This window comes from Puma concolor, chromosome A2 (genome assembly GCF_028749965.1).
Source record: "Puma concolor isolate L17-30 chromosome A2, mPumCon1.1.hap2, whole genome shotgun sequence".
Taxonomy (NCBI): Eukaryota; Metazoa; Chordata; class Mammalia; order Carnivora; family Felidae; genus Puma; species Puma concolor.
This window is the reverse complement of record NC_141668.1, coordinates 140,269,610-140,294,939: the sequence shown is the minus strand read 5'-3', so window position 1 is coordinate 140,294,939 and position 25,330 is coordinate 140,269,610. Positions and strand designations below refer to the sequence as shown.

The 25,330-nt window shown below is 41.1% G+C and overlaps 1 protein-coding gene across 9 annotated transcripts in view; it reads left to right on the top strand.

Annotated features, from left to right (window-relative positions):
* ATXN7 (ataxin 7) overlaps positions 1-25,330 on the top strand; it is a 134,622-nt gene that overhangs the window by 58,330 nt on the left and 50,962 nt on the right. For all 9 annotated transcript variants that reach the window (XM_025915983.2, XM_086697688.1, XM_086697686.1 and 6 more), the window contains one exon: positions 24,718-24,822. In XM_025915983.2, the coding sequence (XP_025771768.2) occupies positions 24,718-24,822 (105 nt within the window). The remainder of the gene's footprint in view (positions 1-24,717; positions 24,823-25,330) is intronic.

Sequence of the window (25,330 nt, the reverse complement as noted above, 5' to 3'; positions counted from 1 at the left end):
TCTGCTCTTGGCTGTATTTTTTCTGGGTTAGGTGGTGTCCATTGTACACCCACACCCTAAATTGCCCCCAACCCCTCTACTCTTACTTAGGAAGAGCTCACAGGAAATCCTGCTCCCATTCAGTGTTTCTTAGCTGGTATTCTGATGTGGGTGACCAATGCAAATTGGGACTGTGACACACCTGTGTCAGGACAGGGAGTCCTTTAAGTATAGGTGGAAGTAGACCATGAAGAACTAACACACACAAGGGTTTTGAAACAAGTGGTTCTTAAACTGGGTTTATTTGAGCAGGGGGAGGTCCTCAAACCCCTTTGTAGATATATACGAAATACTGGCTGTGTTTGCCTAAGTACAGTTATCTAAAAAGAGAGAATATGCTCTTGAACAGACACTCAAAAGCCTTTTAAAACCCAGTAGGGTTTGGCACCACCAATAAAAATACCCAAAGACTTTTTGCAAGCTTACAGCAAGTCTCCACTTTGTAAGCTTACAGCAAGTCTCCACTGTTATTTTGTTTGTAGTTAAAGTAGGTTTTTGGGTCCATATTCTAGATAATTTTAAAAATCTCCTATTCACTTTCTAAATCTTGTGGTTTGCTTACTTAATGTTCTCACAGCAGTATTATTTTCTGTAATTTTCATTAGAAGCCTAGTGGTATTCTGGCTACATTAAAGGTTGTAAGAATCCTAAGTTGGCCAGCTTGAGAAGATACCCATTTTTTGTCATAGTGTGGTGTCTTGGGCATCTGCATCATTGCAGATAGACAGGCAGATAGATAAGAAGCTCAGTCCCACCTGACATTTTGAAATGAACCTGTTTATAAATTCAGGGCAAACAAGGGACAGGCTTTAGGACATGAGGTGGCCACCAGGGTAATTTTTGTGAAACTCACGTCGAATATTGTTTATTATTGCTTAACTGACTTCACGGATTCCCATTGCCCTTTGGGTAAAACTAAAACTACTTAATGTGGCTGATGGACAAAGTTCTGTTTGCCTGAGGCCTCCATAGCCTCTCAGCCCCTTAGCCTTTTCCTCTGGGTCATGTATGTCTATCTGTCCCTATGTGCAGGGTCACTACCCCCTTACCCCAGACACCCTTCCCTGCCCTGCTCCCTTCTTTCGTCTAATCCCCTCCCCCGCCACAAAAAATTAACCTTCATTTCTTAGGTCCCCGCTTTGACCTTAGTTCTTCCAGGCAGCCTTTCTTGGGCCTCTGGTCCAGCTTTATGTCTGTAGCATCCTTTTTGTGTTCAGCCATAAGGAGAGCTTCCCATGTCATTGCATAGAGCTTTGCTTTTGTTTTTCTTTCTTTTTTTAAACTGCGTAGTGGTTTGTAATATGAATACACTGTGGTTGTTTAAAACTCGACCTCAGTGGATGGACACTTAGGCTCTTGGTAGTTTTGCTGCTTTTATCGACAGTGGTACAGTTCAAGTGCTTTTACAAGCTTCTTAGCACTAGTGAAATTTTTATTTGCTGGTTTTGTAAATGAGCAGACAAATGGAAGGTATATTTAAGTAGATAATGCCAAAGCGCCCTCCAGAAGGACTTTCCTGGTGTCAGAGGTCCATTGAGATGACAGAAAAGTATGTTGATGCCTGGGAGTGCAGTTCCTTTCTCTTGGAGTCTGCCTCTCCATAAGGAACTGGCAGGGTCAGCTTTTTTTCCCTGATCTCCTACTCCCCAAGTACTGGGCTGTTGAAATTGCAGTCTTCTATCCTGTAGAACCTTAGAGCCCTGTGATTTGAAGGTGCATTCTGACCTTCAAAGTGTTGTTGTTAACAGAAGAATTAATTTTATGCTTCCTGGTTACAGTGATTTGCTTCATCTGAGAATTGCAAACTACTGGAGTATTCCCTCTTTAATCCACACAAAATCTGGGGTACCATTTTTGCCAACTTACTGTTGACTTTCTTCACCTACTCTGTAAGCCTCAGCCTCCACAGTCTCAAAGGCAAAAGCTGTTTTCTACTTTCCTGAAGATAGTCTACGATGACTGAACTGTACATCTCATAACAGGATTTGGGGTTGAATAAGGAACAGACTGTTAACTGACTGTCCTCTCAGCTATTTTTCTTTTTTTTAAAAAAAAAGAGGAAATAGAATTTCCCTGTGACTGCGGTAATCTCCCTTGTTTTCCCTCCTGATAAAATGGTATTCTTCCTTGGGTCCTGAAAAAAACCTTTGCAGAGTAGTTTGTTAGATAATCTTTCTGGGGGGGGGGGGTAATTGTTCCTGCTGAAGGAATAATGAAATTGATACCTCACAGATACCTATTGGACCAGATGGCTAGTTGATTTTTTTTGTTGTTGTTGTTAGTTTGTATCATATTTAAGATGGAACCCCCCCCCCTTTTTTTTTAAGGTAATTGGAAGTTGGGTGATTGATTCACAGATTTTGCACTTGAAAAGCTATGGATGTTCATTCTAACTTTCAGAATCATCAGTTGCCCTAACTCCTTTGCAGCTAATGGCCAACACTGCATTTGTACTGAGAAGCCAAAGACTAATTCCTCTAGGAGCTGGGGAAATCTGAAAACCACCCCCATGTGTCCTGTCCTCTCCTATCTGCCTGCCAGCTGGCAGCCTCTCCCACCTCCCACTGCCTCTTCCACCCTGCCTACTCGGAGGTTATGATTGCGTCTGGCCTCTCGGGCACACCGTGTGCGAAATTCTGCCACTTCTGGGAAGAGAATTCACAGAAAGAATTGAATTGCCTGTTTCTCTGGGTCCTTGGGGGCAGGGGATGTTTTTGTCTATGTTGATGGGAACCACTCTTGGAACGATGAATGGAGAGATCAGAAATGAGACAGTCATCCTACTACACACTTCTTTCCAGAGATCAAGATGGGATGGGGGAGTGCTGGGAAAGAGACGGCCTTTGTGAGAGGCAGAAAGGGAATACTTTTGGATGGTAACTGAGGGAAGAGAGGGTGAAATGAGGAGTGTTACATCCTGGTGACTCAGTTGTTTTTAAATACTTCCTCTCTGGGTTCCTGTAATCACACCAAGAGTTTTGCAGGGTGTTAATGCTTGTTGCACAGTGCTTCGCATTTCCTGGGTTACAATCCCTGCTCCATCACTTCCCCGCTGACCTGGTTATTTAATACCTCTTAGCCTCAGTTTCCTCCCAAGTGGGCATTGGTTAGAGTAGAGTTTCCCCCATAGGGGTTTTGAGGGTGCTTTAATTAATGGAGGGTTTCTCAACCTCACTGTTAATGAAATTTGGGGCCAGATAATTCTTTGTTGTGGGAGAACGTCCTGTGCATTGTAGGATATTTGGCAGCATCTCTGGTCTCTACACTAGGTGCCGGTAGCACCACCTGCTCCAGATGTGACAACCAAAAATGTCTCCAGACATTGGCACCATCCCTCTAGGGGAAAAATTGCCCCTAGTTGAGAACTGCTGTTTTAATCATAAGAAGCCCCTCACTCAGTTCCTGGCATAAAGGAATGTCCTTCAGTGTTTGATGCCTATGAGATACTTGATAAATGTTTGGATGGATGGATGGATGGATGGATGGATGGATGGATGGATGGATGAATGTTGATGTTGCTGGTGTTATGCTGTAAAAGACTGCTAGCTCTTTGCTTAGACATCATACGGGGGCGCCTGGGTGGCTCAGTCAGTTCAGCATGTGACTCTTGATTTTGGCTCAGGTGATGATCTCATGGTTCATCAATTCGAGCCCCGCATCGGGCTCTGTGCTGACATCGTGGAGCCTGCTTGGGTTTTCTCTGTCTCCTGCTCTCTCTGCTCCTTCTCGCTCGTACTCGTTCTCTCTCTCTCTTTCTCTCTCTCCCTCTTCTCTCTCTCTCTCTCTCTCTCTCTCTCTCTCTCTCTCTCCCTCTCCCTCTCTCCCTCCCTCCCTCCCTCAAAAATAAATAAAAGAAATTGTCTGTGGAGGAGATTCCTTGCTGAGACTCTTGTGGCATATTATTAACTAAATTCTTTTGGGTGACTACCAAGAGGAGCACCCCCTTCCTTCTCCTGAGTTTCACTGATGTAGCACAGCCGCACCTGAGAGGTACCAGAGTAACTCTAATTGCATATCCTTGATTCCAAGATGCCTCTTTTTGTTGTTAATATTCCTGAAATCAGAATTGATTATAAAGTTGAAAGGTGCATTATTTATTCTTCCTCAGAGGTGGATATTGACACACTCTTGGTAGCAGCTTTGAAATGAAGGGATGTGGTATTTTTGGGGATGTCTTGGCTTTGCAACTGGATTGGAAGCTCTTTATGGGCAAAGGCTGTTTTAGCGTGCTGTTTTTTCCCCCGTACTCAGCACAATGCCACAAACATACAGTCTCGAACATTTGAACAGCCTGCATTTTTCACTGTTCTGTGATGATGCCCTTACTCTGCTTTTCGTATGGTTTTGGACCTTCACACAGCTCAGGACAAAAAACGGTGCAGCCTCTCACATGACGTCGGTACCAACAGTGTTTTCTTCCATAGTCCTCATTTTGCTCTTTCAGCAGTATGTATGAGTGGTTATTTGACCGTTCTACCGCATTTTGCTCACGGAAGAGAGTATACAGTACAAACTAGTTTTCTGACACTGCTGGTAAGAAACAGAGGTCTCAAACTTTTACAGGAGGGTTGCGTCGTATGTGCTTGTAACTTAGATTCTACCATATGAGGGTACAAAAGAGAAAAACCAGTGTGGCTAATTTCAGTAGTCAATCAGTGCATATTGCTCTGAAATGAGCTTGAAAGGGAGGTGTGAATCAACTAAGATGTAAGTTCCACGAGGGCAGGATTTTGCTCACAGGTGTATTTTCAGCATCTTGGAAAAGTGTTTTGAGCATAGTAAGCACACAAATTCTTATGAAATATTGATTGCTTTTCCTTTATTTGGACTCTGTTCTCACAAGCATCTCACAGTGCAATCATCTTATTGTCCTGTGCTTCTGGAGTTGAATTACATGGATTTTTTTTGTACAGTGAGGCCCCTAAATATAAGCCAACCATTTCATTTGGTAGGAACAGCCATCTGTTCTAACATCAGTGACACAACTGGCTATGTGGGACTTACTGGTTGGCCTCCACACAGCATCTGAGAAATTTTCAAGGATGATTTCAACTGACGTAAGAAACTAACCAACCAATTCCTCTCTTAAAATGGAACTTCAGTGTTAAAATCAAGACGGATGAAAATCATTAGGCATGCAGAAAGCTATATAACATCATTTATATGTTTGGTGGACTTGAGCTGGGTTCAGGGGACCGTTGTATTTACCTTGAACTACTAGACCTATATCCCTGGAGACTGTTTCAAAAGTGATCTCTAGTTAGAAGAAATTCTGTGATTTGTGTGTTGAGTACAGAATCCCAGTAACCTCTTGTTTGATACCTCTTGATGCAAATGGTTTTGTGTAAGAAAATAGGAGATTGCCTATGGTAGGTTCTAGGTAAATATGTGTTGATCGATTAATCTGAGATTATAATATCATGAAAGAGATGAAGGTCTTGCCTGGAATAGAGCTTGATTTTTCTTCATAATTCTACTCAGCCCATGTTTTGTGCCTTTGACTGGTTGGTCAGTTTTCAGTCAGTCCCTTTTCTTCCTGATTGCATATTCATGCTATAGTGAAGAATGGAAACATTATAGTCTTCTAATGACTTTAATCTGATTTGCAAGCCTTCTCTACAACTCAAACCCATTTAAAGAAAGGCAACAAGCCCCACGATAAGCAATCTCAAAAAGAAGAGTGAAAATGTTCCCACTTTAGCATGGTGTAATTATTTTTGCTGTTCGGTTGCATAGGCAGGCTGCCAGAAGATAGGGGTACAAATTAATTAACCAACTGTTTGCAGAGATATGGCCGTGTCATTACCGATAAGCACAGACGTAAATAAGGCAGCATGTCGGCTGTGTTTTTGAAACGAGGGAGGACAGAAATATGTTCACTAAAAATAAAATAGACCAAAGGCTTACTGGAGTGAAGAGGCTTACTTTGTTAGTTTCCATTTATTAGTACATAAAGTTCTTCTTCCCTGTTGTCTTAAGTGCTTCGTGATGTGTTGAATGAGGGGAGAAAGCGTGCATTGTCATGTTAGTTTTGTAAGAGTATAGCTGAATGCTTTGTTCTTCAATGGAACATATTTAGATCCCATCCTCATCCACTGAAATCATTTCCCGTGTAATTTTTAAGGTACTTGGGATTTATTAGGCCAATGGTGAATTTTACCTACTACGTGTAAAGTAATATATGTGAATAGTTTTGCCCACACAACTGCCTTAAAGTAAACAGATTTCATAATGTCAGAAGCTATGTCCCTTCTGTAAGGGTTGAATCTTTGTATTTCTTGTTTACCCTTCCCCTGAGGTGACCTAGTAGGACCCTTAGTAAATACTTGTTGAAGGAGGGAGTGGAGGAGCTCTGTGAATGGTGACATGTTCTTACATGCTGGTTAGGGACTAGATCTGGAGTCAACTAGATTTCACCTTTAACCCCAGCCCCACCTCTTGCCAGCTGTGCAGTCTTGGGTGAGTTACTTAATCATTCCATGTCTGTTTCCTCATTTGTAAACTTGGGCTAATAATAGTACCTATACCACAGGGTTGTTTTGAGGATTAAACAACATAAAGCTTGTAAACTACTTAGCACACTGTCTGGCCCAGTGAATGCCTAATAAATGGTTGACACGGTGACTAGTGTTATTCCATTGTATTTTAAACATTGGTCTGACATTTTACTTGATGAATACTCAGACAAACAGCTGAGGAGAAATGAGTGTTTTACTTGAGGCATTGCTGTGAATTGTGACTATGCAGGGTGTTATCTGCTAGTCACATCTGTTTGCGTACCGTTGTGCTAACTGAGCTTTGAGTACCTTGTTCAGGTGTGTGCGTGCAGTTGTGCTAACTGAGCTTTGAGTACCTCGTTCCAGCTTGCCCTGGAAGGACAAGGAGTGAAACTACACACTCTGAAGAAGTAAAACTGAGATAAGAGAATGCGTGAAGTTTTCTCGTGAAAGTATTGCCCATTAACTCAGAGTTTTTGAAACAGAAATGAGCAAACAGGCAAAACAAACTTGGAATACTTAAATATTTCCCAGTAGTAATAAACTACACCTAATCTGTTTAAACAGAAGAAGCCTTCGTAACATTAAGAGAGATTAGGAATAGAACTAATTAACCAGAAGTGAACACTCCCCTTTCTTTCTCCCCTTAGTGTTCTTACAAGTCTCTCCCCTCCCCCATATCCACCCGAGACAGCAGTTAGACAAGTGAGTTTCCTGCACAAAGGGAAGACTACCAGAAATGATTATATAGAACTAAAAACATGTGATGTTGAGAAAAGTTGGCGTTAGGACCAAAAGAACAATTTGCCCTTCAGTGATCTACTCTGACCCAGCTGCCTCCTAGGTCAGATCAACTGCTCTCAACCAGGAAGCATCTAGTATTTATGGAATGAGTGGAGGCATGAACGAATCTGATTGATTTAAGCTATTTTCACAGGCATCGATGAGAACATTAAATTGACGTGTATGAGTGCAACCGCATCTTTTTAGACACAGTGAAGATTTATCTTTATTTTTTATTGTAATTTCTCGTTAAATAAAACTGCCTTTGGGGAAAGCTTTAATTCATTTGAGTGTAAGTAGCAAGTAGTTTCAGGCATTTGTGCCTGGGTCTCATCATTCTTGGAACCATATTTTAAATTCCTGGGTGACTTTGAATTATTGAAACTTAGTATTTATTCCTTGCCTGTTGTTTTTGTTTTTCCCATATGGGGGGGAACACTGTTTTAGGACTTGATTTGTAAAGCATTTCTCTAAAGGTCGGGAGTCTTCAGGATGAAGGCTTCGTTGGTATCTTCTTGGAAGTCTCAGAGGCACCTAGGTTTCAAATGTCCCAAGTGTATGCTCCTCATTCTCAGACCTGGCATTCTTCCAGAATTCCTTTTCAGAGACTGGTACCACCCATCCATCCTGTTCTGCAGGACCAGAGACTTGGCGTCATTCTCTGCATCACTCTTGTATCCAGGCCATTACGAAGTTGTGCCGATAGTGCCTTCTCAGTGCCTCAGAATCATACCTGTGCCATCACACTGCCATCCCCATGTCCATACTACTCCCTGTCTCCCACCTGTTCTGTTACAAACAGCTCTTGTCTGGTTTTCTCACTTAGGCTTTGGAACCACGAACCTCCCTTGTCCACAGTGCAGTCTGAGCAATGTTGAAAATAGTAATAAGCAGACTGATGATGCTATCTTCCATTAAGATACTTGAAGTAAGCACTTCCAAACGGCAGAGTAAGGACCTCTGAAAATCTCCTCCCTAAAAGCAGAGAGACCACTGTTCCGAATTGTCAAAATTAACTTTTTCAGCATTCTGAAAATGAAGACTGGTAGGATCTGTTGAAAACTGATACAAGAAAGAAGGCTGAATCTCTGTAACTACAGCAAACTCTGGGAGGTTTTTAACTCACCCTCTTTCAAACCCCCCCCCCCACCAGCTCTATAGTAACTTTGAAAACCAACTGCCCCACAACTATGGTACCTGTGAGAACCAGCAGCCTAGAAGCCACCAGAAGGGACAGAAGGGGTTTGGAGCTCCCCCAAAGTCCTATTTCCAAGCATTTGTCACTCTCTGAACTGCCTGGTAGCTCCCTAAAAAGTTCCATTCTCAGAACTTGGCTTCACTTGAGCTGACTCAGAGTTCACTATGTGTCCTGTCCCTAGGGTGTTTATTTAAAAAAAAAAAAAAAAAACTGTGGCAGTTATTGAACATTACAATGGTCTGAGGTGGTGACAGTCTGACCATCAAACTAAAAGGCAAACAGTGGGGAAAAGACATCAATTGGGGGACCTGAGAAAGCCCTCATTGCTTACCTTTGGCTGACCTTGAGGCTGTAAGCAAATGGAAGTGAAGGCTAAAGCAGAGTTGTAAACTGCTTGCTAGCACACAGACGGCATGCTCCAACACACACGTAGAGCCACTCAGCAAGGGTTGGGAGGGAGACACACTGGTTCAAGATATTTTAGGAAATCCCTGCCTAATAATTAGCTAACCACACAGAAACTTTTGACCTAACCACACGTAACAGAGAATATAGGCTTTAAAACAATTAGAGTGGGTAAGTCACTTAACAAACAAGGACAGGTGGGTGTGATTTCCAGAGTTGCCACATTACATTATTTAAATTGTCCAACCATCACCAAAAAATTAAAAGGACAACAAAGAAACGTCAAAGTATGGCCCACATGCAAGGGGAAAACACAAATTAGAGCCATGTCAAAACAAAGCTTTTTTTATACATTAAAATTAAGTTGGTTTTATTCAGAATGGATTGTTTGAAGTTGTTAATTATAATTCCCCAGGATAACTACTAAGAAAATAACTTGGGGGGGCGGGGTGGAGATAAAAAAGGAATGGGGCACCTGGGTGGCTGATAGGTTAAGTGTTCAACTCTTGATTTTGGCCTGGGTCATGATCTCACCGTTCATGAGATAGAACCCGCAGTCAGGCTGTGCACTGACAGCATGGAGAGCCTGTTTGGGATTCTCTCCCTCCCTCTCTCTTTGCTCCTCCCTCGCTTGCACTTTCTCTCAAAATAAATTAACTTAAAAAAAGAAAATTAAAAAGGCCTATTAGACTATATCAATTTAACAATAAAGGAGGTAGTAATAGAGGAGCTACAACAAAAAAAGACACAATACGTATAGAAAACAAGTAACAAAATCACAGACCTAAATCTTACCAGTAATTACATTAAATGTAAGAGTAAGTATTACTCAACAGGAGGAAATTGGCAGAATGAAGTTTTAAAAATCACCTAACAGTATGCTGTCAACAGGAGACCTACTTCAAGTTCAAAGTCAGAAATGTGTTAAAGTTAATAAAAATTCAAATAGTAGTCAAAAGAAAACTAGACCAGAGACACCTGGCTGGCTCAGAAGCTTATGTGGTTCTTGATCTTGGGGTTGTTTGAGTCCCACATTGGGTGTAGAGATTATTAAGAGAAAAAGAGAAAGGGAGAAGGAAAGGGAGGGAGGGAGAGAGAATTAGATTGGCTATACAAATATCAGACAAAATAGATTTGAAAAAAATGTCATTAGAGATAAAGGAAGACATACTATAATCATGAATAAGTCAATCCATCAGGAAGAAATAACAAATTACAAAGGCACATGCACCTAGCAACAGAGCCTCAAAATACAAAAAGCAAAAAACAAACAACTAACACCAAAAGGAGAAATGGACAATTAAAAAATAATAGTTGGAGATTTTAATAACTCACTTGAAAGAATAGATGCAATAGGTAGGCAGGAAATCAACAAGGAAGACTTAAAAAACATAAACCAACTAGACTAACCAACAACAGAATATATACTCTTCTCAAATGTACATGGAATATTCTCCAGGATCATATGTTAGGTTGTAACAACATAAGCCTTGGTAAATGTAAAAGGACTGAAATCATACAAGTACCAAGTATGATTTTTAAACACAGTGGAGTAAGATTAGAAATTAACAACAGAAGGAAATTTGGGAAATTGACAATTAAATAATATACTCCTAAATAAGCAGTGGGTCACATACCACATACTGAAACTGTTACACTGCAGCTAAAGCAGTACTAAAGGGAAAATTTAAAGCTGTAAACAGCTCTATTAAAAAGGAAGAATGATCTCAATTCAGTCATCTAACCTTCCACCTTAAGAAACTAGTGAAAGGAGTAAACAGCATGAAGCAAGCAGAAGGAAGAAAATAACAAAGAGTGTAAATAGATGACCTAGAGAACAGAAAAACCATAGATAAAATCAGTGACGCCAAAAGCTGGTACTTTGACAAGATCTGAAGGCTTTGATTTTGATAAAACTGGTAAACCTTTAGCTAGATTTCCCATTACTCATACTATTAAAATCAGGAATTAGATGGCATCAATACTGACCTTATGGAATAGAAAGGGGTTGTATAGGAGTGCTGTGAGCAACTGTATTCCAACACATTAGATAACTTACATGAAATGGACAAATTCCTAGAAAGATACTACCGAACCACCACAATTCACTCAAGAAGAATTAGAAGATCCAAATAGACCTAGATCTGAATACGTAACTTTAAAACTTCTCACAAAGAAAAGCCCAGACCCAGATGGCTTCACTGGTGAATTTTACTAACTGTGTAAAGGATTATAACCCATGCTACACAAACTTGTCTAAAAGATAGAGAAGGAGGGAACGCTTCTCAACTCTTTCTATGAGACCAGTACTCTGATCAACAAAACCCCAGACTGAAAACTACAGACTAATATATTCAATATACATTATACATAAGATATTCTACAAAGTACAGTCTACTAAGTATACACTGGAGCAATATACATTTGAGCAAGTATGCTCAAGATGGGTTTGCTAGATGGTCAGACTGAAAAAAGTCTGGATTATGATATGAATAATTTCTCTAATATTGGTAACATTATTCAACTTTCAGTACAAATTGTATGATCTATTTTCAGCGCTTCTCAAACAATGATGTAAACCATCTGGGAATTTTGTTAAAATCCAGATTTTAGTTTACTTGGTCTGAGTCAAGGTCTGAAATTCTGTAGTTCTAAGCAGGTTCTTGGTGATAGGTAGGGTGTGGTCCATGGGCTATACTTCAAGCAGCAGAGCTTTGAGGATGAACATAGAGTTGTGTGTGCTTTTTTTTTTTCATTGTGATCATTAAGATAGAAGATCTACAGGGGTGCCTGGGTGGGTCAGTTGGTTAAGTGTCTGACTTCGACTCAGGTCATGATCTCGTGCACAGTTCATGAGTTCGAGCCCTGCGTTGGGCTCTGTGCTGGCAGCTCTGAGTCTGGCACCTGCTTTGGATTCTGTGTCTGTGTGTCCTCTCTCTCTCTGTCTGTCTCTCTCTCTCTCTCTCTCTCTCTCTGTCTGTCTCTCTCTGTCTCTCTCTCTCTCTCTCTCTCTCTCAAAAATAGACATTAAAAAATTTTTTTAATTAAAAAGAAAAGAACATCTACAGATCGTTTTTGTCTCTGATGTGATGAATCTCAGCCAAACTCAGGACACTTACTATGCTTTCATTATCTATTAAAAGTCAACCTTCTGGGGCATGTTTTTGGTAAGATATTTAAAGACTTTATGAATATGAGCTAATTACATTTTATAACATCCCCTTAAGGTACTTAATGAAAGATACAGATCTCTGGTTTGCTACATTCTTCACAGCCACATGGCTGCTGAACAATACTCAGCTATACCGTAAAGCAGATAGCATGCATAACATACTAGCTGAAGTCTAGCCATTGAATTTCAGCTTTCACGTGTTTATGACTAGTATGTAGAAAGACTGATTTTTGTGTGTTGATTTTGTGCATAGGCTGAATGTTTGTGATTTCCCCCCCAAATTCATATGTTGAAACATCCCCAATATAAATGATTTTTGGAGTGAGGCCTTTGGGAAGTGATTAGGGCGTGAGGTTGGAGACCTCATGGGATTAGTGTCCTCATAAGAGAGGCTCCAGAGAGCTTTCTCACTTTCTTCATGTGGAGTACACAGGGAAAAGGAGACGGTGATCCAGGAAGCAGGCTCTCACCAGACACAGAATAAGCTGAATTATAAAAATAATGTTGTTTTTGTTTTGAGAGAGAACACAAGAAGGGGAGGGGCAGAGAGAAGGAGAGACAATCCCAAGCAGGCTCTGCACCATCAGCCCAGAGCCTGATGCAGGGCTCGAACTTAGCAACCGAACAGTGAGATCAGATCATGACCTGAGCCCGACATCAAGAGTTGAACGCTTAACTGGCTGTGCCAGCCAGGTGCCCCAGCTGGCACCTTAATCTTGGACTTTGCAGTCTCTGGAAATGTGAGAAATATATGTTCTTTATAATTCACCTAGTCTATGGTATTTTGTTACAGCAACCCAGACAGACCAAGGCAATTTTGTATCCTGTTATCCTTCTTGCTAACCTGGTTGATTCTGGGAGGTTTTCTTTAGATTCCTTCTGATTTTCCGCATAGACCATCAGATCATTTGCAAATAGAGATAGTATTTTTATTTCTTCTTGTCCAATCTGTATGCCTTTTTTTTTTTCAACGTTTATTTATTTTTGGGACAGAGAAAGACAGAGCATGAACGGGGGAGGGGCAGAGAGAGAGGGAGACACAGAATCGGAAACAGGCTCCAGGCTCTGAGCCATCAGCCCAGAGCCCGACGCGGGGCTCGAACTCACGGACCGCGAGATCGTGACCTGGCTGAAGTCGGACGCTTAACCGACTGCGCCACCCAGGCGCCCCTGTATGCCTTTTAATTCCTTTTCTTGCCTTATTTCTCTGGCTAGAGCTTCCACTATTATGCCGAATAGAAGTGGATATCCTTGCTTTGTTTCTGAGCCATATAGTCTTTGTTCATTAAGTATGATATTAGTTGCAGGTTTTTTGGTAAATGCTCTTTATCAAATTAAGGAAGTCCTCTTTACTCCTGGTTATGTGGAGGTGGTTCTTTATCCTAAATACTTTTTCTGCATCATTTATAATAGTATGATTTTTCTTCCTTAATCTCTTAATGTGATTACATTGTGTGATTATGAGTTATTTGAAATGTCTGTTTAGTTTCCGAGTGTTTAGAAGTTTCTTGTTATGTTTGTCTGATTTTTAATTTGATTCCACTGTGGACAGAGAACATACTTGGTATGATTTCATTTCTTTTAAACTTGATGAGGTTTGTGGGGCACCTGAGTGGTTCATTCGGTTAGGCATCTGACTTCAGCTCAGGTCATGATCTCACGGTTCATGGGTTCAAGCCCCGCATCAGGCTCTGTGCTGACAGCTTGGTGCCTGGAGCCTGCTTCGGATTCTGTGTCTCCCTCTTTCTCTGCCTCTCCTCCTGTCCTTCCCTCCCTGCCTCCTTCTCTCCCTCTCTCTCTCAAAAATTAACGTTTAAAAAAAAAAATTGACGAGGTTTGTTTTATGGACCAAGGTATGATCTATATAAAGCTAACCATTTAACAGCAAAGATGGCTTAGTAGTCAATGCCATTTTATAGTTAATGCTGTACTTAGTTATATGAGAGCCATGGATTTTTTGCATAAAAGATACTGGGAGATGTGGGGTTGCGTATTGACTGCCTTTTGAGCAAAAGAAGAAGTGATATTCTTAATTGGGTCATGAAATTGTAACTGTAGTTATAGTGTTATGTTATGTAACCATAACAATAATAAAGACAAAATTAAGAGCACTCTTTATCGAGTCCTTATATACACTCTGCTTATGGTACCAGCAGAGTGGTAACACTCTTTTTTAGTTCGCAGCTTACCCATTGGCTGCAAGCTTAGCTGAATGGTAGTGTTGCAAAGTGATTGTGGCAGCACTTCCAGATTTAGGACACGTGGCATTTTAGGCTTGGTTTCTGATTTGAAAGGTCAGAATTTACTGACAGTGTTTGGCGTAGCTTAAGGTACACATGTGACAGCCTGCCATGTGTACTGCCATGTTGGTCACCTTTGTAGCCGGACATGCCTTCCCTAATGCAAATTCCGTAGCACTTTGGTACTTGCCTCCTCTCTTCTGTCCCAGGCACTGTATCTCAGTTTCAGTACAAGCAGTGACAACATTAGCACTTGTGACTTTTATCTAGGGAGGATGACTGTAAGACTGGTTACTCACAGTTACTGGTTCATAAATATTAGAACTATTTTCTTTGATCTCATTCTTTGGTCTCCTGCTGTTTGGTTAATTGCTTTTTGACCTAAAACATCTCATTTTTCTTTTTCTTTTCTTTTTTTTAATCCAGTCTTTATTGACTATATTAGTTTGGACAGGGCCTTAAACCATGTATATTTTAGAACACTGTTGATTGGCCAGTTTTGTCCCTGGTTGGTTCTATTGTTTAACATCTTATGGTCAAAGGAAAGTCTGATTTCCTTTAATTATTGGAGCAGAGGATATGAATTTGGGAAAACTGTGCAAGGTAGAAATAAAATTCTATTTTATCCTTTCCCAGTCACGACATTAAACTTTATTAAATAGCAATTAAAAGCTTTTATGTTACTGATAATTACTTTTGACTATCCAGAATTGAGAGTTTGAAATAAATTTGAAATAAATTTGGGACTGACTGCAGTCAAAGCTTAGTATGTGCAGAGACCAGCCTTCCAAGTCTATCAGGTTACTTAGAAGTGTTTCAGACACTAATGGGGCTGAGAGTCCTAGTATCTAAGCACAGCTTAGAGGAACAATGAGAGCAGACCATCCAGAAGTAGCCTAAACAATCTGCTGTCTGATAGGATGCTTTGGTTGACTTCGATTAAACAAGGCAGAAGAGCAGAGATGTCCTGAGAGAGGCAGGGAAGGCACAGAGCAGTGGAGAGGCTTGTGCACTGAAGTGGAGAACTTGTACTTTTGAAAGCCTACCTTCAACCTTCAGATCCCAGGTCCACCACCTACTGGCTCTGTCACTTAAAGCAGGTAACCTCCTTGGTGCATCTCTTGCTTTTTCTGTGAAGTGTGGGGATGGTGACCTTGAAATGTGCAGGTAGTATTATGAAGATCAGATGACTTAATGCTTTAGGCACTCTACCTGAAACTTAGGATTTATTTATAATTGTAAAGTTTTACTATTTTTGTTTTATGTGTTAATACCTCTTAGAGTTTCTTGTTGTGATTTTTGTTCACTGATAGATACCCAGTGCTCAGAATAGTGGCTAGGCATAGTAAGGATCCAATACATGAATGAATGAATGGTGTATAGAGAGTATTTGCCAGGATACTTCACACACAGTAAGTACTTAATACATACTGTTGTAAGAGGTGCTGGCTATAGATGGCAGAAATTGGGGGATTGTCAGTGTAACTCATTGACAGTAAAAGTAGAAATAATTATAATCATAATAGGTACGGCAGACCTTTTACATGTCAGACACAGTTCTAAGATCTTTACGTATAGTAAATTACTTTGTCCTCGTAAGTACCCATTAAGGTAACTGCTAGCATCACCTCGTTTTATGGATGAGAATACCGAAGGGAACTTGCCCAAGGTCATACTCCTGGTGAGTGATGATGGCATTGGGATTTGAACTCAGGAAGTCTGATGCAGAGTCAGGCCTTCCTCAGATTCTTTTTTTGAGAACCTACTGTGTGTTGGGCATTGTGCACCCACCCTCATGGAGCTTACATCTTAGGGACGGAGCCAAAACACAAATAACTAATGAGTGAAGAAAGGGAATTAGCTGAAGAGATGGGGGTCTGCTATCTCTATCTTTATCTTTTATCTTCTCTGTCTTTAAATGGGGTGGTCAGGAAAGGTCCTTTTCTTGGAATATAAGCTGAGACCTGGAGCCAGCCAGGCAGAGCATTCCATACAGAGGAACCAGAATTAGCAAGGGTCCTGAGGTGGGAAAGTGATTGGCATGTTGGTAATTTTCAAGGAGACTAGAATTCTGGAATGGAAATTAGGGGGTGAGTGCCATGTCTTGAGGTTGCAGAGGTCAGGCAGGGCCTTCTAAACATTGTTTTTCATTCTGACTACATTGGAGAACCACTAAGGGGTTAAGTTAGACTAGGTGAAGTTTGACTTAAAAACATCACTGGTTATTCTTGGGGTGGGGGGGGGGCATTGGGGCTTGGCATGGGTAGAAGGGAACATAGCTACTGTTTAGATCAAAGACCAGAGAACCATGATAGGGAAGATGATTTAAAAAAAAAAAAAAAAGGCTCACATTTTAAAGGACTTTGCACTGTTCTAAGCATTTTATATTCATTAGTTCCTTCAACAACTTATGAGGTAGGTACAGTCACTTTACCCATTTATAGACGAGGATACTGAATAAAGGCTAGTAGGTGGCAAAAATGGGATCTGAATGCAGCCAGTCTAGTTTCAGAGGTTGTGCTTTTAACCACTAGGCTCTCTTGCCTTTACAGAGTTTTTCCATCTTTGGCTTCCTCCCTTGGCCTCACCCTCCACCTACAGTCTCCTGGGTCTTGACCTGTCAAGTTCCTCCAGAGCTTGTCTTCAGTCGGGTTTCCCCCATTTTCATCGCAAAGGCACTTTGTGTCTCACTGTGACTTTTTCATCAGCCCTTAGGGACCACTGTCCTCAAATCTGTGCTGCTCCCTGCCCCCTATTACCTAAGTTGATCCATACTCCTGCCAGAGTGGCCTTTTGTATCATGTGACTTCTCGCTTACTGGATTCTCCCTGTGTTGCAGGGTAAAGCCTAAACTCCGAAGCCTGGCCTTTGACCCTCTACAGTGAGAGGAGTGCCAGCAAGCCTCCTCTGCTGCACCCCCCCCCCTTTCATTGTTTACAGGAAGGAGTGTGTGACCAGCAGTAGGAGCACGAGACCGCTTGAGAGTTTAGCTCACATTGTAAAATAGTCACTATTGTGTGTATGGCAGTCTTCTTTGAGTTTAATTAGTGAGAGCTGGGCCCTTGCAGACATTTCTGGTGTGTATATATTTTGTGTTTTTGTTTCTTTTGCTCACAGGTATTGAGTATTTACTACATGCTCAGCACTGAGTGCTCCCCATGGATTAGTTCATTTAATCCTCAAAATAACACTGAAATATATTTCACAGAGGAGGAAACTGAAGTTGAAAGACATCAAATAATTTAACCGTGATCACCTAGCTAGTAAGAGGAAGAATAGGGACTTGAACCCAGGTACTCTGACTCCACAACTGCTCTTTGTTACTGCACTGCACTACTACGAAAGAGAATTTGCTGATGAGAATCAGGCCCTGAAACATGAGTTTTTTGCCAGAAACGGCCTCCAGGAATGGGATTGATCATGTGTTCAAGGGAACCATTCTCACCCTTCAATGTTTGTATCACTAAATGTATCACCCAATTCTAGTGGATGACTCTATGTCATTAAATGACACAAGGCACAATTATAACCTTGACTTATGATGGTACCACAGGGATTTTAATACTTTACTTATTATTCATCAAGTGATATATAACACATATTTATTTGCTGCTTCCTGTCGGTCAAGTTAGACATTGTCAGGCACTGTCGCTAGAGCAGGAAGCTGGATAAATACAGAACTTTTTCTAGTGGGAGGAAATTGAGGTTCACACAACTAGATGGATTGTTATAAATTGGGCATGGTACATTGTGGCAAGGCTAGTAACTAAGTCAGTGCTCTGGGAACATGTAACAAACAGGGCCTGTCTAACCAAGTCTCCAAGAAAGTGACATTGAGGCCAAGACTGAATGTCATAAAACAATAAGGCAGGTAAAGGTGTGGAGAAGGTGGTGATTGCAGGCAGACAGAATAGCAAGTGCCTGGGTGCTGTGACAGGAGAGAGCATGATGTGCTCCAGGAACAAAAGAAAGGCCAGAAGGGCCAGATGCAAACAAACAGCCAGTAGGGAGAGACGCGGGTCAAGGCTGTTCAAGGCCGCATGGGCCAGTTTTTATTCTAAGAGCAACTGGAAGCTGCGGAAGAGTTCCAAGTGCCAGTCATGACTTCACAAACACACAGCGAGAGCTTGCTTCTCAGGATCTGTGCTAGGGAAGGCAAGGGGTCAACTGTCAGGCAGGACTACAGAGGCGTCTGCCTATAAATGACCATTCGTCAATCAGTGAGTGAAGGACTGCGATGGGAAAATGAATGGTATGAGGAAGAGCACAGCAGAGAGAGCGGTGGAACGGGTTCTTATGAAAAGGTGGGAATTCCAGGAAGAAGAGGGGAAAGTTTTCCAGGCTACCGGAACTGTTCTGGCCAAAAGATAGGATTGTGGGAGTATAAGGCAGGCTCTGAGAAGGCCAAGCAGTCTTGAGACTGGAGCAGGTTGACTCACACCAGAGAGATGGGAAAACCAGAGTGATAGGGGCCTTGCTTGCAAAGAGGTGGGTCAGGGATCTGAGCCCTGCTTTGGAGCCAGCAGAGGTCTTCAAGGAGAGGAGTGGTGTTATTTCTTTATAGGCCTGTGACTTTGGCAGTAGGGTGGAGGAGGCTGAAAAGGGAAGAAACGCTGGGTTTGGGAGGAAGTCTCTCCTGGTGTGTGGAGGCCACTACCAGGGGCAGGGGCAGTAGGGTGGCATGGAGGAGGCAGATTTAGGCAGTGTTTCTAGAAGAATGTTGGGAGTTTCCTGGGCTTGTGAGCCCTGCAGAGCTGGTTCGGGGCACCTGGGTGGCTCAGTTGGTTAAACAAACCATTCTTGATCTCAGCTCAGGTCTCCATCTCAGGGTCGTGAGTTCAAGCCCCAGGTTGGACTCTGCATTGGGTGTGAAGCCTCCTTAAACAAACACACAAACAAAAACCAAAACAAATGTGAACTCTGCCACTTAGTAGCTTGTAAAATCTTAATGTCTGTGTGTCTTAGTTTCCTGAGCAATAGTGTGGGTGCATGACCGCTGTCTCACAGGCTTGGGCGGAGGTTGTTGTGTGAGCACTTTCTGTGGCATTCTAGGGTTTTCCCTATGTTCTCTTAATCTTCCAACCCTGTGAAGTGCCTAGTGACCAGTGAATTAGGTACTGTTTATCATTACCATATGTATGACACAAGAAGGAACTGAAGTTCAAAGAGGTTATAGAACTTGCCCAGAATGATAGGGAGTAGTCTTCTGTGTTTGCCACTCTGCTTACATACAATACCTGTGATAGAGCGTAACTAATTGGGGAAGGGGAAGCCCTTTGAAGAGAAGAGCTTTGAGCCAGACCTGCTAGTGTGTGAATGAATGTACTAGGCATCTTATGAAGACGAAGGGCAGAACCTAGCTGAGAATAGCTTTCTGGGTCTAAGGAGAAAAGGGAAGACAGTGTGCTCGAAGCAGAGTGAGCCAAGGAGAGAGGAGCAAGGAGGGAATAAGGGAACAGAAAGTGAGAGGGAAGTGGAGGAACATCCGGCAGGGCCCTGGAGGCTGTGGTAAGGGCTGAGATTTTATTCCTAAAGGAGTGGGAGGCCCCTGGAGACATGCTAATGGTAGTGATGTGATCTGTTGGAGGACTTCACAGAACCGCTTTGGCAGCCGTGTGGAAGTGACTGTAGACCACCTAGTAGATAAGACTTTTTCCACAGTCTGTCAGAAAGGTGCTGGTGGTAGGCTCTGTAGCAGTGGTCTTAGATAATGGAGGGAAGTGGATGGAGGTTTTAGAGTAGAGCCAACCAGACAGGCTGGTGGCCTGGATGTGATGAGGAAAGGAGGAGTCAGAGATGACATCTGGGTTTTCAGTTGGAGCACTCAAGGAGATAAATGATGTCATTTACCGAAGAGAGGGAAGATTTTGGGGGTGGGAAAAGGGCAGGGTGGAAAGTGGAGTTCTCTTGACCATGCTTATTCCATTTGAGATGTGTATAAGCCATCCAGATGGCGGCGTCTAGTAGCAGTTGGATATATGAGTCTAGACAGAGCTCAGGAGCCATCTGGGCTAGAGATGGAAATGTGGAAGTCATTGGTATGTAGAAGTTGGGGAGCATGGGAGAAGGGAGACACCCAGGGTACTGTGAAGGTGAAACACTTTGTCACAGTACACGAGTTCTGCTGTCGGACTCAGTCCTCAAAACGGGGAGAGTAGCAGGAAAGTAACTGAACACATTCCCTCCTGTTTAGGGTCTGGTTTCAGGCAGAGAGCCTTCATTCTACATTTGCCTGTGAAGATCTGCACGCGTGCCCATGTGTCCATGTACTTAAACCCAGTCCTTCCTAGTATGCTGGCCTGGGGTCTCCAAAGTACATGATGGCCTAGATGTGGGTATTGGTCTACGTGCTAATTGGAAGATTGGAGTGATCTGAATCCTGAGAAAGATTTAGGGCCTACACACAAAAAATCTATTCTTTCAAACTAGTCAGAGTCCATGGAGCCAGGTATGATTTTAAAACTACGTTATTTTGAAGTATATAATGGTATAAGTTGTATGTTTGCAGTGTATTTTACAAACTTTAAAAAAAACTCAGTGGTGGGGCAGCCGGGTGGTGTAGTTAGTTGAACATTCAGCTCTTGATTTTGGCTCAGATCATGATTTCACAGTCCATGGGTTCAAGTCCTGTGTCGGGCTCCGCGTTGACAGTGAAGAGCCTGCTTGGGGTTCTCTCTTGTGTTCCTCTCTCCTCCTCCCCTGTTCTCTCTCTCTTTCTCTCTCTCTCTCTCTCTCTCTCAATATAAAGATAAAGAAACTTAAAAAAAAAACAAAACAACTCAATAGTAGCTAAGTAGTTCATAGTAGCTTATCATTTCTTTTTCATATTTTGATATAAATCAATCTTTTACCTTTCTGCATTTGGGCAAGTTTTATATGTTAATTTGTAGATGGGCTCATTATAAATTTATGCTTTAAAAAAATTCAGAAACATACATACTGTCTCTCACAAAAATTATTTCATTTTCTCTGTTGCCACAACATTCCACATTCTGTTCCTGTTGCTAAGGCCTCTGGAATGTTCCAGTGCAGAAAAGGGATATAGAACTCCTTTTTTTTTTTTTTTTTTTTACTCCTGGAGACATTTTATTTAAATTATTTTGTGTCTTCTGGCTTACTTTCCAAATATGGATATCTGAAAGTAAAGAATTTAGAAAGCTAAAATTAAAGTTGCTTTAGATTTTCGTAACAGGAATTTGATTTCTTAGGGTAGCATGAACTGGATTTAAGTATGCCATGTTTCTTTCCATGGGGATTATGTGTGCATGTGTGTGCATGCGCTCATGGCACACGTGCACACACGAGTGCAAATTTTAGGGAGTGTGATGAGGTAGCTGGTGAGATATTCTGAGCTCACAGAGAGAGTACACTTGAGTTTGAGTCCTGCTTGCGCTTTTTTGCTGGGTGACAATAGACAAGTTGATATTGCCTTCAGTAAAGTGAGGATTATATTGTAGGATAAACCATGTAATAAGTGCTTACATGTGCCAGGGCTTGTCAAATAGCAGTGTCTCAGTAAAGGCCAACTGTTGATCATCATGATTACTGTCATCATCGATTGCAAATGATCTTAAGTTATTGAGGAAATTAAAGTTTTTACACAAGTACAGATTCCTGGTCCCTTACAGAATGACCCCTGCCTTCTTAATTTTACTAGTGTTTCCAAGTCTCACAACAGGATCAAAGGAATCAGAGTAAAAACAGTTTCCTATATAAACACTATTGTGGCCAGTTGAATTGTTACTACTTGAAAAGATTGGCACAGGTTTTAATTTGTAAAAATGGCTTTATTTATAAAGGGTAGGGGGGCTAGTCCCCAGAAGTATCTGGTATCTGGCAAAGTGATATATTTGAAACAGCATTGCTTGACATTGAGTGCTGTGGGAAGCCACACAAACCAGCATGCAGAGGCCTAACTCTAAACTGAGACCATTTGACTTAATGCTGTTTTAACTACTGTTTTAATTAATAAAACTAAATGAGCGAATTTCATTAATGAAACTGTTGATTTGATATTTATAGACATTTCACACTATAAATTATGAATGCCATATTAGTTCTGTAATTCAGATTTTCTTTAATTTGTCCTGTATTGGAGGCATGTAGCACAGGGGTACATGGAACTTAAGGAAAGTACTTAAAATACATAATTTTATTTTTAAATGAAATGTCATGTCAAGAAATTGTAGCCATGGAAAATGGCTTATTATATGTTGATCATTGCATGGATATAACCTTTCCTTTTCTCCCACATGTACTATTTTTAACTCAATGTGGGCATGCTTTCAAGGAAAATAGCACATTGTTTGGTTTTTATTTTTCATTAAATTATTAAGCTTAGTCACAGAAGTCAGTAGTCTACTAGAAGCTTCTTACATTATCAGTCTATCAAAGGTGTTCAGCTCTGACATTCCAACTTATTGGAGGTGGAAACTGGAAGGAATTTCTAGAAATCACGTTCCTCTGATCTTCAAGGGACTAAATCCAAGCCATTGTTATGAGTCAGAATGGAATCCCAGCTATTGACGTAGACGAAGTACTTCATCTCCCTGTGAATCAGTTTCCTCGTTTTTTAGAGTGGGGTTGTAATGGTATCTACCTAGACAGTTGTGAGAAAAGAATGAGATAATAGCACCTAGAAACTGTTCAGTGCTGCCACCGCATCCCAGAATCTTGTTGGTCCCTGGTATATTTCAGATTTATAGCTGTCTGTGCAGTTTAGTGTAATAGAAACTGTCTTAAGAAAATCTGAGCTATATCCTTACGTAGATATTAGGTCAGTAATTTGATACTTGTGAGACTATGATCACTTTTACATCTCCCCAGGGCATTTTCCTGTAAAGCTACCAAGATCACCCAAGCTGGAGGAAGTGTGAAGTTCAATCTTACAGGAAGGAAAACAGATGCTAATTAGATAATGGATCTTTTTCCCCCCCTTTAAACTTGGTATTTGGTCTCCTAAACTATTTGCCTAATTTTGAAATGTGCTAATTAATCCATTCATTGCAAATATTCTAAATAGTGTAAAAAACCTGTTTAAAATCACCAGTTGTCTTCTTTTAAGTAATCTCTTTGGCCAACATGGGGCTCAAACTCACAACTCTGAGATCAAGAGGCTCACGTTCTACTGACTGAGCCAGCCAGGCACCCCTAAAATTGCCAATTTTGAAATACTTAAACGATTAGATTCTCGATCTGAAATGTTAGCGCTATCCCTACCTAGATTGTTGTTAATAAGTAACGATTCATGGTTATGACACTTTAGTTAGCCATGTATTACCAGATGTCTGGGGCACCTGGGTGGCTCAGTCAGTTAAGCATCTGACTTCTGCTCAGGCCATGATCTCATGGTTCTCGAGTTTGAGCCCTGCATCGGGCTCTGTACTGATAGTGTGGAACCTGCTTGGGATTTTCTCTCTGCCTCTCCCCTACTTGCGTGCTCGCTCGCTCGCTCGCTCTCTGTCAAAAATAACTAAAAAATATGTATATACGTATATATGTGTATATATGTATATGCGTGTATATGTACATATAGGTATGTGTATGTATATATAGGTGTATATATGTGTATATATGTGTATGTACATACACACACACACACACACATATATAAATTACCAGATATCAAGTCACTTTCAGTTTTTGTGTTTATGCAGATAGTTTAGTTTCACGTTTGTGTTTTAATTAAGTACTTAACTGTAAAAAAAAAAATCCAACTTGTATCTTGCCTTGTTCTAGTAAATGAACTGAGATTAATATATGAAATATTGTGTTTGTACACAAGTTCCATGTGTCCAGGAGCATCAGTATGTAAGTGAAAGGACTAGAGGTTCTTGTGACCTGAAAAAAGAGTATAAAAATAATTTTCTTTGTATTATACTCTGACCAAACCAGCAGTTTTACTCTTCAGTGAAGCCTCTGCTTCCTTTCTTAACTGTTCCATGGAACTCAGAGACCAGATGGCTGGAATAGAATGCGTAGTTAAACAAATAAAACCATTAGATGATAGAGCTTTGTGAATCGTTAAGCATTTTATGTGGTTGCAGATTCTTCCCCATAATCCTTGGTCTAGTTCATGTAAAGTTGCTTTATTTTATGAATGTATTAATTGTTTGCATTTTAGTAGATTTGTCTCTTTCGCCTCAAACTGATGATTTTTGGTGCCTTTTATTTGAGCTCTCTGGACAGTGTTTCTGTAAGTCTGATTTGATTTCTCTCTTAATAGTCACGGTGCCACATCAGGTATTTTTAAATGTTACTGCAGTAACGCTTGTACTGCTACACTTCATCTTAAGGCAGCTCCTTTAGAATGTACTGCTGCCCCAAATGGATTCCTATTAATCAGAACCAGATGAGTGAGTGATGCTCTCTTCTTTGTTGCAGACATGCCAATATTTGGTCTCTGTCCAGCCCACGATGATTTCTACTTGGTGGTGTGTAACGACTGTAATCAGGTTGTCAAACCGCAGGCATTTCAATCACATTATGGTAAGTGCTTAACCATTTAAAAATCATTACGAGAGGGTAAAAGGTAAAGCAGGATTAAGCTGAAGGCCAGTGACAGCATGGATACAGTATAATATCCCTCCCTCTGTCAAGAAGTAGGCTTTCTAATTCATCGAGTGGGTTAATGTCTCTCAGATGTTGGGTATTTTCTGAATTTTATTGAAATTGGACAAGGAATAATGTATTTTATGAAAACTCTTTTGAAATATTGAGTCCGTATAGTGAAAGGTTTATTTCCTTCTAGACCTCACCTCATGGTTGTGAATTCACTGGCTGGTAAAATTTGATATATATATACATAGTATGGATACATGCCTTTTTAAAATGAAATGTGATTTTGAAACTTCCAAGTTCAATAATTCTAAATACAGCGTGACATCGTGTTCTAATCTGTGAATGTGAGGAAGCTATCACATCTTATCCATTAAAATGCACACGTACTTAGAATGAAATGAAGCATTGCAACTTGAGGGATTTCATGAACCCCTGA